The sequence below is a fragment of the Zeus faber genome (genome assembly GCF_960531495.2).
Source record: "Zeus faber genome assembly, chromosome: 20".
Lineage (NCBI taxonomy): Eukaryota > Metazoa > Chordata > Actinopteri > Zeiformes > Zeidae > Zeus > Zeus faber.
Window position 1 is genome coordinate 7,871,760 of NC_137207.1, and position 13,206 is coordinate 7,884,965.

At 45.3% G+C, this 13,206-nt stretch overlaps 2 protein-coding genes across 2 annotated transcripts; both read right to left on the reverse strand.

Annotated features, from left to right (window-relative positions):
- Window positions 1-54: 54 nt before the first annotated feature.
- Window positions 55-2,446, reverse strand: cox6b1 (cytochrome c oxidase subunit 6B1). Its single transcript, XM_080021448.1, has 5 exons — window positions 2,327-2,446; window positions 1,138-1,171; window positions 935-1,049; window positions 687-787; window positions 55-289 (listed from the first exon to the last, which is right to left on the reverse strand). Exons 3-5 carry the CDS (start codon window positions 1,038-1,040, stop codon window positions 236-238), a joined length of 261 nt encoding a protein of 86 aa, XP_079877574.1. The 5' UTR covers window positions 1,041-1,049; window positions 1,138-1,171; window positions 2,327-2,446; the 3' UTR covers window positions 55-235.
- A 1,687-nt stretch (window positions 2,447-4,133) lies between these two features.
- fam234a (family with sequence similarity 234 member A) lies at window positions 4,134-12,945 on the reverse strand. Its single transcript, XM_080021656.1, has 12 exons — window positions 12,807-12,945; window positions 11,827-12,132; window positions 11,627-11,737; window positions 11,347-11,529; window positions 10,031-10,155; window positions 9,798-9,930; window positions 9,166-9,298; window positions 8,930-9,073; window positions 8,770-8,851; window positions 7,965-8,117; window positions 7,130-7,232; window positions 4,134-5,224 (listed from the first exon to the last, which is right to left on the reverse strand). The coding sequence occupies exons 2-12, from the start codon at window positions 12,098-12,100 to the stop codon at window positions 4,986-4,988; spliced, it is 1,680 nt and encodes a 559-aa protein (XP_079877782.1). The 5' UTR covers window positions 12,101-12,132; window positions 12,807-12,945; the 3' UTR covers window positions 4,134-4,985.
- Between the last annotated feature and the right edge of the window lie 261 nt (window positions 12,946-13,206).

Genomic DNA, 13,206 nt, shown 5'->3' on the forward strand with positions numbered 1-13,206 from the left:
CACCGGGTGTTTTAACGTAATGTTGGGATGAAATGAAAACAAAAATAGTTTGGCTCTCCATACATATCACCTGAGACATTTTAATGCACAATCTGCAGTACAATTCATTTCCTTTTTGTTTTGGGTTTTTAAGGAATGGCTGGATACAAGGCGCTCCCATTCCAGAGCAGCAGTGGTTAAATGGAAGGATTGTGGCGAAACGATCAGCGTTCCGACCACTCGTACACATTCGGCATCAGATCTTCCCTGCAAATGTCCCCTCTTCCCTCTGGTCGTCCCACTTCTGAATCTAAAAAGAGAAACTTGGATTAGAACGCTGCATGTTAAATTCTGAGGTGGTGGGGGCGCAAAGTCAGGTTTTAGGAAACAGAATTGACATTTTAAATAGTCATCTCATAAAGACTTTGAATTGACGTATCAGAAGCCTAAGCCCTGCCCCGCCTAAAGCTTTAGTTGCAGCCAGGCCACAAAAAGTGTCATTGCACCATTGACTTATGTTCCACAGGAAGTTATGTAACAAATTTTTTTTTTTTTTTTTTTTTTTTTTTTTACATTTTTGACTTGAGTTTATCAATCCACAGAGCAGGAAACCACCGAATCTATTTTGACATCAGAATCCTTGGTCCTCCTTTTATTGTGGGCAATGCAGTCGATGGGACAAATTTAGAAAGGGGGTCAATATTTACCCATGACATGGGGCAGAGGGACTTGTAGACCCTCTTGTACCAGTCGCAGGGGGCGTTGTCCACCCCCTTAGCGTCCAGGGCTTTCTGGCAGCGATGGTAGTCTTATCAATAGAGCAACGACAGCGAATTAGGACAAAAAAACAAAACGTATACAATGGAAGGGTCGTCTCTTTATGACTTTATGACTCGTTAAAGAGCCGTGGAAACCCAGGAGTCTTGAGCGCTCCGCCTCCAGCCCCCGCGCTCACCCACGTAGTTGGACCAGCAGTTGCGGGTCTGGTTCTGGTTGGGGAACCTGGCGTCGAAGGGTGCCGTGCGGTAGTTGCTCAGCTTGGCCTGGATGTCTTCGGCCATCTTCACTTCCTGCAAAGACCGAAGGGTTCTGAGAAGACGATTGGATGCAACGAACTATTAAATTAAAGGGTTTTTTGGGTTTGTTTTTTTTACGTACGTAAGCGCGGCGCGGTGAAACGATAAAGGGCAAACTGCAAAACAAAGGAAGAAAAACATAAGTTACTGTTTAATCAAGAGGTGGGGGGAAAAAGCCCCGCCGTGTCCCCTTGCGTGGCGGGATTGAACCGGACCCCGGAGCTGTGCTCATGCTGCGTTCCCTAGAAGTCGGAACTCTGGAGAGGACAAAGTTCCGACTTCTATGGAACACAGCATGACATTCCATAAGCTTGCAACCTTTCCCCAGTGTGTCCGACTGGGGAAAGGTTGCAAGGAAATGGAATGTCGAGGCTGATAACAGATCCGACATCACAGCAACATGGCGGCACACAGCGTTAAGTTCCTGGAGTTGGAATGGTTCTTTTTTTTTTTTTTTTTTTTCCTTTTAAACCTGGATCCTCCACCTCTGATTAGAACGATCCAATCGAAATAAATACAAAAAAAAAAGGCAAGATATGTGAGCAGAAGAATAAACGTGCAGGTCCTTTCCCAGTGCTGTGGTGCAGTGATACAGATGAATATAAATAGATCGTCACGACGATCGACATATTGAAGATCAGTATAAATATACAGTTTATATTATTTGTAGTGACTATGGCCCCACTCCGTTCAACGGTTAAAATTGTTGAGTCACTGCGACATATTTTCAATTCCAGCGAACACGAGTTGAATCTGGAGTCGACCTTGTTCACCCCAAAAATTCAAGGTGACTTGTTCGCCCCATCCTCGAAGGGAGAAGGGGTTTTGTTTTTGTTTCCTTTTCAACGGTGCTGCTCTGCGGCGCATCAGATGATTCTAGGAGTGATCGATGATTTCGCCTTTTTATTTTATTTTTATTTATTTTTTCTTAGCGGGGAGAGGAGCCGATCTCGACTGCGCGCCACCTTAAGGTTCCCTCAACTCACAAGCGATATTAATTGGGGGAAAATACGTTGTTATTTTTTTTTTGTTTTGTTTTGTTTTGTTTTGCTTTGTTATTAGTTTGTTTCACAAATCGGGAAAAACTTAACGTCACTAAAAATCAATATCCGCCAACAAACCCGCTTTCGTTTTGTCGCCATAACAACCGCGTCGCGTCAAATATGTATTCAAGTAGTTTATAAACAAACAAAAAACAAATCATATATATTTACATATAAATAAGTATATATCCTGAACGATGAGTGTTTATTATGAATAGCGAGCGTTACCTTGACGCGTCACTCCTCCTCCACGCGGGCGGTGGTTTCGTCGCCTCGCGCGCCCCACGGATGCGGTTCGTGCGTCCCGCGCGCACCAGCGCGGCGACGCGGCGACGCCGGCGCGTGCGGTCCCGCGACGCCGGTATGGCGGAGCGGAGCCGACGGCAGCCACGTGACGCGTGGCGTTACTCATGGCGTTACTCATGGCGTTACTCATGGCGTTACTCATGGCGTTACTCATGGCGTTACTCATGGCGTTACTCATGGCGTTACTCATGGCGTTACTCATGGCGTTATAACCACTTGACGTCGTGTACAGTGACGCTCGTCCATTTTCGTCGGTGTTGGTTGTGGGCATTTCAATCATGGCGGACGCGTCACGCTCGCAGGAGGCTGTCAATCATTGACAGGGAATGGAGCGCGGTTTGCGTGACTGGTGGCACCATTTTAGATCCGTTTTTAAGCAGTAAGACTTGGGGTGAGGGGGTGAGGGGGGCCTAAACCGGGAAATCAGTCTCCAGGAATTTGAATTTGGCACAACTTCAATGTTGGAGAATGCATACTTAAGTAGAGCATAGAAGCAATATACACCGATCGACTACAACATTAAAACCACCGACAGGTGAAGTGAGTAATCCTCTCGTTCCGGTGGCACCTGTCAAGGGGTGGGATGTATTTGGCAGCAAGTGAACAGTCAGTCCTCGAGGTTGATGCGTTGGGGGCAGGAAAAATGGGCAAGCCCAAGGATCTGAGCACCATTGACGAGGACCGCGTCACGTTGTTGAATGTCTGATCTGTTTTGTGCGGGTGGTATACTGTATCCACCACGCCGGCCCGAATTCTGTCGCTTTTCCACATGTAAACAGCGAGAGGTGTTTCCACATGACTGAACCATTTGTGTGTGAAACAAAGGAAAGAAGAAGAATCTTTAATTATCACACAACACTCCACACTACAACACATGCACACACACACATGCTTTGGATGGTGGCTGGTGAAATGAGGCCTCTGCGTTTCACCCATCCTGGCTTGTCTTCCTCCGGGGGGGCGGGGGGGCAGCCAGGAGCAGTGGGCAGCATTCGTCAACGTGCCCGGGGACCTGGTGATAAGTGTCCATCGCTGGTCAGACGATGATGTGTGCATGTTTTTAGTGGGGGTCCTTACTGACGTTAGGTGGAGGAAACCCCATGTGAGCAAGGTGCCAACAGCCTCCAGGTGGGAATCAAACCCAGGACCTTCTTGCTGTAAAACAGCAGTGCAATGCACTGTGCCCTCGTGTGGGCAGTTTGATTTCTGCATTGTGCAAAAACATTTTATGTGGTAGTCAGCTCCCTCATGACTTCAATAGGAGCATTGTGGTTGGATTTCTGTTTTGAGCAGCCACAGCTAACCTGGATCTAGGTGATTGGGATCAGAGTGGCTGCATACCTGTTGCTCTTTGGTTGGTCCAACGAGCAGCAGGTAAAACCCCCATCCTCACACACACTCAGGATAGGAGCCTGTGTCATGACATGTATCTGCTCCTGGGCTTTCCTGCTGGCCCACTCTCTATAATAAACTGGTGTTTACAATCCCCAGTCTTCTGTGTCTCTGTGCTGGAGGGCCCTGAACAGGCCACCTGGCGGCATGTGGTAGGCAAAACCACAATCTGGTATCCATTTATATCTGTTTCTGTTAAATACCCCAAATTCCCATGTGAACTTGTTTCACTTAGTATGGCAAGAAAAAGGGACAAACATGATTTTTTTTTTTCCAACTCAAACTGCTCATTTGAAAATAATATTGGTCAATGGAATGAAGTCGAGACTCATTTCGAAACATAACCAGTTTATTGTTCAAATTAAAAACAGAATTTAAGTCAAATTCATTTACCTAATCTCCAACAAGTACCCATACCCCAGGTAAATATGTATGGCAAAAGTAAAAACCTCAAATACCACTTTTATGCATAAACATTCAACAGTTTGAAATAAACCCATCCTAGAAGTACTCTAGCATCGTCTTAAAACATATAATGTAACCTTAATGCCTCAATGTGTAGTGGTACTGTCAGTGTGTTACAGCATCTTGGATTCAATCTAACAGAGACAGACTTTGACTGATTGTCATTCAATACTCTTTCGACAAGAAGGCTACTATGGCAAACATTTTCAAAGTCGGAACATTTAGAAAACATATTTACATCCACCACAGAGTTTCACCAGGATACAGCTTGAGCCCTGTAAGGCCGGTTGCTGTTGCAAATGAATGAAACATTTAATAACAGTTGCGGTAAGGGGAGCAACTTAAGAGGCGTACTGTATCTTGAAATGTCATTGTTCATATTTAATGCAACATCAGACTGCATAGATCTAACTCGTAATGCGGCATTTAAGAATGCACGTTTCGTCTTTTTTCAAAGTGCTTGAACAACACAGCAAGTCAAGTCCCGTCAATACAGGCTTTTCTCAGCAGAGTGGGGTTGAAGAAGTTTGATTGTTAGGACATGAGCGAGAAAATGATACGTCACCCCTAAGCATCAACAAACCCTCTTCTAAAGTGAACACAGAACAGTTTGGTACTCAGCAGTTGTAAGGCAGTCGTAGCTGTCAGGACGCAGGTTTGTTAAATTAAAAGTAGCTACTGTACAGTGGTCGCGGCGGTTTGGCCAAAAACATCGTCCCACCCGTCACTCGTCGCTGAAGCGCAAACGCTTGAAGGCCTCTTTGATGTTCTCGTTGGTGTCGTCTGTGCTGCCGGTGCCTATGCGGTGCACCCTGCTGCCGGGGATGTCCTCCTTCAGCTTGCGCTTGCTGAGCATCACACCGCTACCGCTGCCGACTCCTCCGACTCCTCCTCCTCCTCCTCCTCCTCCCAGGCTCGTGAGCAGGATGTAGCAGGCGTGGCGTCCGCGCTCCAGCAGTGTGGCTGGAGTGTACACGTACACACACACACACACACACACACACACACACACACACACACACACACACACACACACACACACACACACACACACACACACACACACACACACACACAATCAATACCCCACACACAGACATGCATGCGGCGGCCCCACACTGATCCCTAATTACACACAGCGGGCTCCATTATGAATGGGGCGCTGGACTCGGTCAGAGGTAATTAAATGGTTAACTTGGAGGTTTACACATCATCAAAGCCACCAAAAAAAGACTTGAGTGCTGCTGGGGGGGGTTTTTTTTTGAGCGGAGAAGAAAAAAATTCCACATAAGTGAACTTGTCAGTCTCAACTGAATCCTGATGCCCTACCCCACACGACAATAGATCATTAAGACCACTCATAGACACCCAATTCCTTTGTTTAATAAAAATCTATTGCTCTGTGGTTCATTTCAATAAAGAAATAATAATAATAATAATAATAATAATAATAATAATAAACATAGCTGCAGGCAGCAATACAGTGGGTCCAGTTTAGTCATGTTAGATACATATTACAGGTTTCCGAGGTTCTTGAATCTGCGCTCTGTGGTTATATGCGGGGGCGTTTGGAGCGGCCTGAGGCGCTCTCTCCTCCCGCAGATTCTTTCTTTAATCCTTCTCCTTTTGCGGGGATGGGGGCCCGCCGGGCTCGGGTTGGGAGGAGCGCGAGTTTGAGTTTGAGTTCAAATTGGCGTTTCCGGAAGACGTGCCTTGTCAGCTCTCGGCGGAGGCACCGGCGCTCCTGCTGTGCGATTGGCTGTTTGGGTCACATGTTTGAAGTGTCGTATTTAAGGAGGTTTACGAAGGTAATCGAACGTACGCATCTTGAGCGGTGACTTTTTTCCTTGGATTACATTTTCGATAGGTTACGTTTCCATGAAATACGAAAAAACGTTGGCGCATTTCTGTGACTAATTACAATTTCACGGGTTCTATTTTTACGCCACATCACTCATTCGCACGGACGGGTGGACTCGAGGTGGTGACGAGTTTCCGTGGATAAATAGTTTTTCATGAATCCGGTAAAGTAACGGGGACCAATGAGATAAAATATCAATCCAACAGATTCACAGACGTCTACCAGGTAAAAAGGTACATTAACACAAACACACACATCTAGTCTGTAATATCTAACCACTACAGAGTGATGGAGTCTACACCATACACTGGACACGGTGTGAATGGACATTCTGACCCATAATCTGCGTATTCATAGTACACAGTATGATGACGTCATAAAGCGTCTTACTTTAAAACTCATCTCGTTCCATTCCTTTTTGAACGTTGGCCTGTTGGTGACGCACGACCACCTCGATACTTGGGGTCAAATTTGGTCGGTTTTTCAAACATTTCTGCTCGATCTGGAGTTCGAATTTCGAATTCTGCGATTTGGATGAAGCTTGAACCACAAGATGCTTGCGACGTCCGGGTTCAAAGGAGACGTCAACCCTGTGAGCTGGACCCCTAATAATATCAGTGGCCAGCTTTTTCTTCGCGGTCCCGTCAGCCATGGGATCAACTACGGCCAGCTACATTAGATTAGATTGTACTAAGGCAACGAAATGCATTTCACCCATACTAGTAACTGACATATCTAGTAGCAGTGGGCTGCCATTTAGCGCGTCCCGGGGAGCAGTTACAGGGTTAAGTGTCTGGCTCAAGGACACATCAGCTGGCTACCAGGAGGAGCCGAGGATCGAACCAGCAACCTTCCGATTACTAGACGACCTGCTCTACCTTCTGAGCTACTCATTGTTTTCCAACCGTTAAAATCAACTTAAAAAAAAAAAAAAAAAGTAAATAATTCTTAGGAAATCTGTCTTGGGAAAACGTGCGTCGCTGATTTTTAATTATGGGGAAGCTCACCTTTGAATGCGAAGATGTGATCCATGACATTGGTGGACTCCAGCAGGACTTTGGAATAGTGAGGGTGGAGCATGTAGGAGCGGCGGTCCATAGTCAGCGCCACCTGAGGGAAGGGACGCAGTGAATTTAGATCCATAACCCATAAACCAGGCTGAATGAAGTATTTTCATTCTGGAAGCCAAGGAGGGAGGCATGGACACAGGCCGAGGTAAAGGGTCCGATACTTAAATCGGATGCGAACGTTAGGGGGCGGTTTTGCAGACATGGTTTTATCTAAATCAGGATTTAAATAATCCTATTCAATTAATCCATAACTTAAAAAGTGGTGCTTAATTTAAGATTAATCAGTTCTAGACTAGACAGTCCTAGACTGAGGTCCTGAAGGACTAGTCAGCTCCTTCTGTTGTCTTGGTGCTGGTTTGAGTCCAGATAATCCATTTCCTCTATTGTTGAGGTCAACCTGGAGGCCCACACCCAATTATCCAAAGATTGAATTTAAGCCTTCAATTATACCTAGATTAGTTGTAATTTTCCTTGTGGAAATCTGTTTTTTATTTTTTATCTTTTTAAACCAAGACTAAGGCAAATTGGAGACTATTTTAAACTATGACTGAGAAAACGCCATTTCAGTAAATCCAGATTAAAAGTGGGATTTAGACTAGAATTAGCCCTAATCTGCGCGCGTGAAACCGCCCCAATGTGTTTTAGCTACATTGAGTTCCCATTTCATGTTTGATTTTTGGGCATTAACCCTGTGGCGGCTTCATATTACCATTGAATTTTGTTCAGACAAAACAGAGCATATATCAATTAACGATGATGGAAGAGTACTCACAGAGGAGTTATTCTCCACGGGGATCATTCCCCAGAACATGAAGACGGAGACCGAGTTGATGGTGTTGACGGAGGCAGGTCTGGGTGAGTTGAGACTCGCCAACATTTTCACTTGCCACAAAAACCTACCCGACTTCCCGTCCACAATCACCACCTAATCGTAGGGACAGACTATTACTTTTTTCACTATTGTACATTTTTTTTTTTATATCAGCATTTTGATTGATTACACAGCTTTCAGGGCTCCAGACTAACTTTTTCCACTAGAAGCCCTGATCCTCCCGACTGAAAGTTTTAGGAGCACCAGCACAAAATTTAGGAGCACCACTGAAATTGACACACATTCATATTTTTTCCATCTTAACTGTACTTCTGATAAATTCTTTGGTAATAAATAGACAATTTACAGAAATTGCAATGTGCCATTTTATTTTAAAAGAAAAAGTCACAAAGTGAAGTAGTGCTTTAACAGAAAAAAATCATTAAGTTAAATGGTGTTTTTTTTATACATAGACACAAATAAATTAACAAATGTAAACATAAGGTATGTGGTCAGTACATTACTGTCATTAACAAACACAACAAAAAAATCTTGCTCCTTCCTAGTGTTTCACATGATATACGATAATGATTAAAAAAAAACAAAAAAACAAAACGGCCTGCAAACTTGCAGGTCGCGCTGGTGCTCCTAGTTATAAAATATTGTAGCTCTGTCTCCAAAAATGGTCGCAAAACGTGACCAAACGGTCGCAGTCTGGAGCCCTGGGTGTTATTAGTCATGTTTGTGTGTTTTGCAAAAAACATACCCGCTTTGTCTCATTGCCAACTTCCTCCTCGAGGACCACGTCAAGTACACCGTCTTTGTTGAAGTGGCCGAACGAAGGCTCCCTGAATAAAAACAACATATTGAACAACCGGTGTAAAAACCCTCCAGAGCCAATCTGTGGCAGAAATCCAATCCGCTACCTGAGGACTGCGCTGGTGTTGACGCTCCACAGTCGCTGTAAAGTGTTTCCGTCTATTAACACCACCTCCTCCGCACTCACCAGCAGCAGGTCGGAGGGATCGCCGCTAGCTTTGGTTCTTAGCACGTGTCTCAGAGAGTCTGACCTACAAGTAAAATAAAAAAATTTAATAAATGAATAATAATAATAATAATAAGAGTGATGGTTATTCCGAGATTCACGCCGGGCTCTTCTTACTGATAGACAGGTACAAAGTCGGACGCAGCGCTGGCCTTGCTCTCCCATAGCTTATCCTCCTTGAGGCCCGCCCTGGTGTCCACTTGGGCCCTGCTGGCAATCTTCAAAAGTGCCAGTCCGTACAAGCCAGTGTCTGAGAACAAATAAGATAAACACGACTCACTACTCCCGCCTACCGTAGATTAGGACGCAACGGAGATAGCTGTTCTAAATCACCGTGTTCAGGGTTAATTCTGGCATTACAATGTGAAATTCAAGGAATTTCAAGTACTTTTTTTCAAACTTTTTTCAGTTTTCAAGGACTTCACGCCAAACAAATAATACATTTTAGATATAAATATACTTTATTGATTAAAATATAATCTTTGTCTCATTGTCCATTATTTATATTAGTAAATCTATTATATATTAATAATCTCATGTCATCTCCTATAAACATCTATTTCCAACCATACTGGATTAAATTTACATTTCCCTGGCATAATCTATGTCGTAAAAAAGGTGAGGGAAAATGTTTTATTACTTTACAATTTGAATAACAAAACCAAGGGGGAATAATAATATTAATAATAACAATAAATGGCCTTGGTAGAATATATACATTAGATAAAGACAGCAGCTGTGCAACTGACCGTTTTGGACCAGGACATAGTGAGAACCTTTCTCCGTGGAGTGGAGAAGGTGTCTGGCCGTCTGAGATGAGTCCAGAGTCACTTCCAATCCCATCTGGTTGCCCGTCCTCCCAGAGAGAATCATTAGCTGGGTCTATGCACACGAGGAGAAGGGCGGGAGAGGCATTCACATATGGAAACGGATACCAGCTCCATTCCGAAAATAACATTGCCATCTCATTTTGGACGTTGACCTGTGTGAGAGCAGGAGCCACCAGAGCCAAGTCCTCCACGCCGTCCCCATCCAGATCGGGGAGGCTCAGAACGGGCAGTGTGCTGCTCTGTCCTAGGGGGTGAGGTCGCTGCCACTTGTCAACACCTGGCCGACGACACAGACAAAACAAAAGCTCATTCAACGGCGATCGACCACAAGGACCCCTCGTTTTCACAAGGTCTCCATTATTGATGTCATCTTGTTGATTTTGTGTGAATCTGTGCTTCCAGACCTGTGGGTCCAGTCAATTTTGAGTGGACCATGGGTACACCTATACATATATACACCTATATGTCCACTTGTTCAAAACTCTATTATGTTTTTCGTTTTTTTTCTGTCTTTCAATTTCCGATGCCAAGATTGAATTTCTATATCCTGTTTCCAACTGTATGACCTCATATCACTAATATCCCAGGAATCCCCCCATTATACAGTTGATGTAAGCCAGGTCAAATAAACAAAAAAAATCTTAGGAAATCAATTTTTACTGCACTATTATATGTTCAAATGTTGAATCATGTTTGGGCGCGACCCAAACATAACGACTCAGGACAAAAATGGGTCCCGATGCAAAGCCGGTTGGGTCGTTACATGACACCACCACAGAACACTTTCCAAAATGAATTGATACACATGTTCGCAGAGAATGTGAAATCATTCTTCTAAATATAAAAGTACACAATGCCTACTATATGGCTCGCTCACTATTTTAGTGTTTTTTTCTGTGCTTTTCTTAGCAAAACATCAATTACCGTAACGCGTCCGGACAAAAAGATGGGTGTTACATTAATGAATGCACTTCAGCCTAGTTTAGCGCAGCTTAAAATGGCGAATCACACAATGACAGTGCAAAAATGTGTACTCCATCACTACATTCCCTCAATACTCTGGCCATGTTTAAAATATTTATTTCTTTACAAAATATTAAATACTACATTGTTCCGCTTATATATGGGTACATTACTGTAACAACACGTATTTTTAATTGTTCGGATGCATTATGGTAATTCATTTTTTGCTAAGAAAAGCACAGAGAAAAACACTGGAATAATATAATAGTTAAAAACAACTAAGTCGCCCATATAGTAGGCATTGTGTACTTTAATATTTGAAAGAATTTTTTTACATTCTCTGTGAATATGTGTATCAACATGTTTTATGGTGATTTCATTAGAACGACCCAGTTGAGAACTACTGGTTTATAGCCTCATGCATGAGGCTCAAGACATGTAATTGGCTGGAGACGGCTTTTCACAGGACAGGGAATTCTTGACTTTTTGAGCAGGGACGACTTACCGGTGTGCTTGTCGATGGCTTTGAGCTGGTCAGAGTGGGCCAGGAGACAGTCCCAGTCTCTGTTTGTATCTCTGCCCAGGCTGCACTGAGCCCAGTGAAACTCGGGAGCTAGCGGACGCTCCCAAATGGTGTCTCCATCCGTCCCCTCCACGGCCACCACAAACACACAAGGGGTGGGAAGACCTGGGGCACACAAAGATTGAACCTGGGATCAGCCCCAAAGTCTCGGTTTGATTCGCTGATCCGACGGTGGAGTCAAAGCGGAGGAAGGCCGCCGTACCCTTAGCTTCACACGTGTTGTTCTGACTGCCCTCTTGGTCCTTAAGGACGAACAGGACGTCCTTCACTTTGTCTTTACTTGCATCCTCTAGGGCTAGAAAATCAAAGGTGGCTGTGAAGGAGATGGACAGAACAATTAGTCGACTGAGTTAAACAAGCCGCAGGTGGAACGGATGCGGACAGGCTTCACCCTGTCCTCACCGGCTTGGGGGAAGGTCCTGTTCCAGATGACCAAATACTGAGGTCTGACGGGACACGGGATGATGAAGGAGAAGGCAAACACGATGGTGAGGCAGAGGAAGAGCGAGAGGAAGAAAACGGCGGTTCTCCAGTGGGAGAGCTTGGCAAAGCCCAAGCCGTCCGTGCAACTCTTCTTCTTCTTCAGATCGGCCGCGGACAGCCCTCGCACGCCGTCGGCGCCGCCCTCCCCCCTCTTGAGGGGATCTGCTTCCGTGGCACGTTCAGTGGCCTCCATGGTCGTCTCACTGCATCACAACATCAGAGAACCTAAGAGGGAAGACCATACCGTGGCGCTGAATCTTTGAACGTCAAAACTCTGTAAATCCTTACTCGCGTGTCTGTGTGGCCCATTCACCTTCGACAGGAATGGGACAACAGTCAGAGAGAAACTGAGACACTCGTCGAAACGAAGCGAAAACACAATGGCAGCAGATCCAGCTATTTGTGGATTTGAAGCCTATTCAGACGTGCCAGCTCTGACTCCAGAGATTTCTCAGCAGAACAACAACAACAAACCCATGACTGGCAATGATGTCGAAGCAAACCCTATTATTATCCGTTTAGCCAGAGGCGCGGGCCATGGTTGCAGCGGGATCATCAGTCAGCCACACACACATGATATAACCTTTAGTCACAGAACACTTGAAAAGGAACGGCTACTTTTCAACAGAACGTTACCTACGCCAATAACGACTATACGCATCGAAGACATCTCGACAATAAGTGCTCTAAGTTTTACCTTTACAACTTTTCAGTCACTCACGGCAAACTATTTAAAGCGACCCAGTGGTCCCCCGGTGGTGAACAGGCGCAGCTAGCTTAGCTTATAGCTGGCCGAACGACGGAACTTTACGAGACCAGATGTCACTCGCCGTTTAGGTTACGACGAACCACGAACAATGAACGCGAATGCGGTAATAATGATGTGTATAGGCCCCTACTTTATTCCCGACTCCCGTGTTCGGCGGCTGGCTGGTCAAACTGCGTAAGCTGGTCGGTTGGACGTCTGGTCCGGGGCCTGTCTCCTGCAACTGTCAAGTCAACGCCGCCGTCTACTGCGTAAACAAGTGACGGGCCAACCCACCGGCCGGTGCTGAAACCTGATTGGTCGGGAAGCTTGTGCTGCGTTGCGTTAAAGTCTGAACTCGGAGAAATGTCGGCCCCGCGTTTGGAACGGTGCAAATGAACCGCCGCTTGGGTCGGAATCGGGAGGCGGGCCGTTTTCGCCAACACCCCTGGCGCCACGGCGACATGTCGGCGCACACCGTCAGCAAAGCTCCCTGCGAGTGGGTTTTCGAACTCTGATGACACTTTTGCATTTCTAACGTGAACGGATGTGTG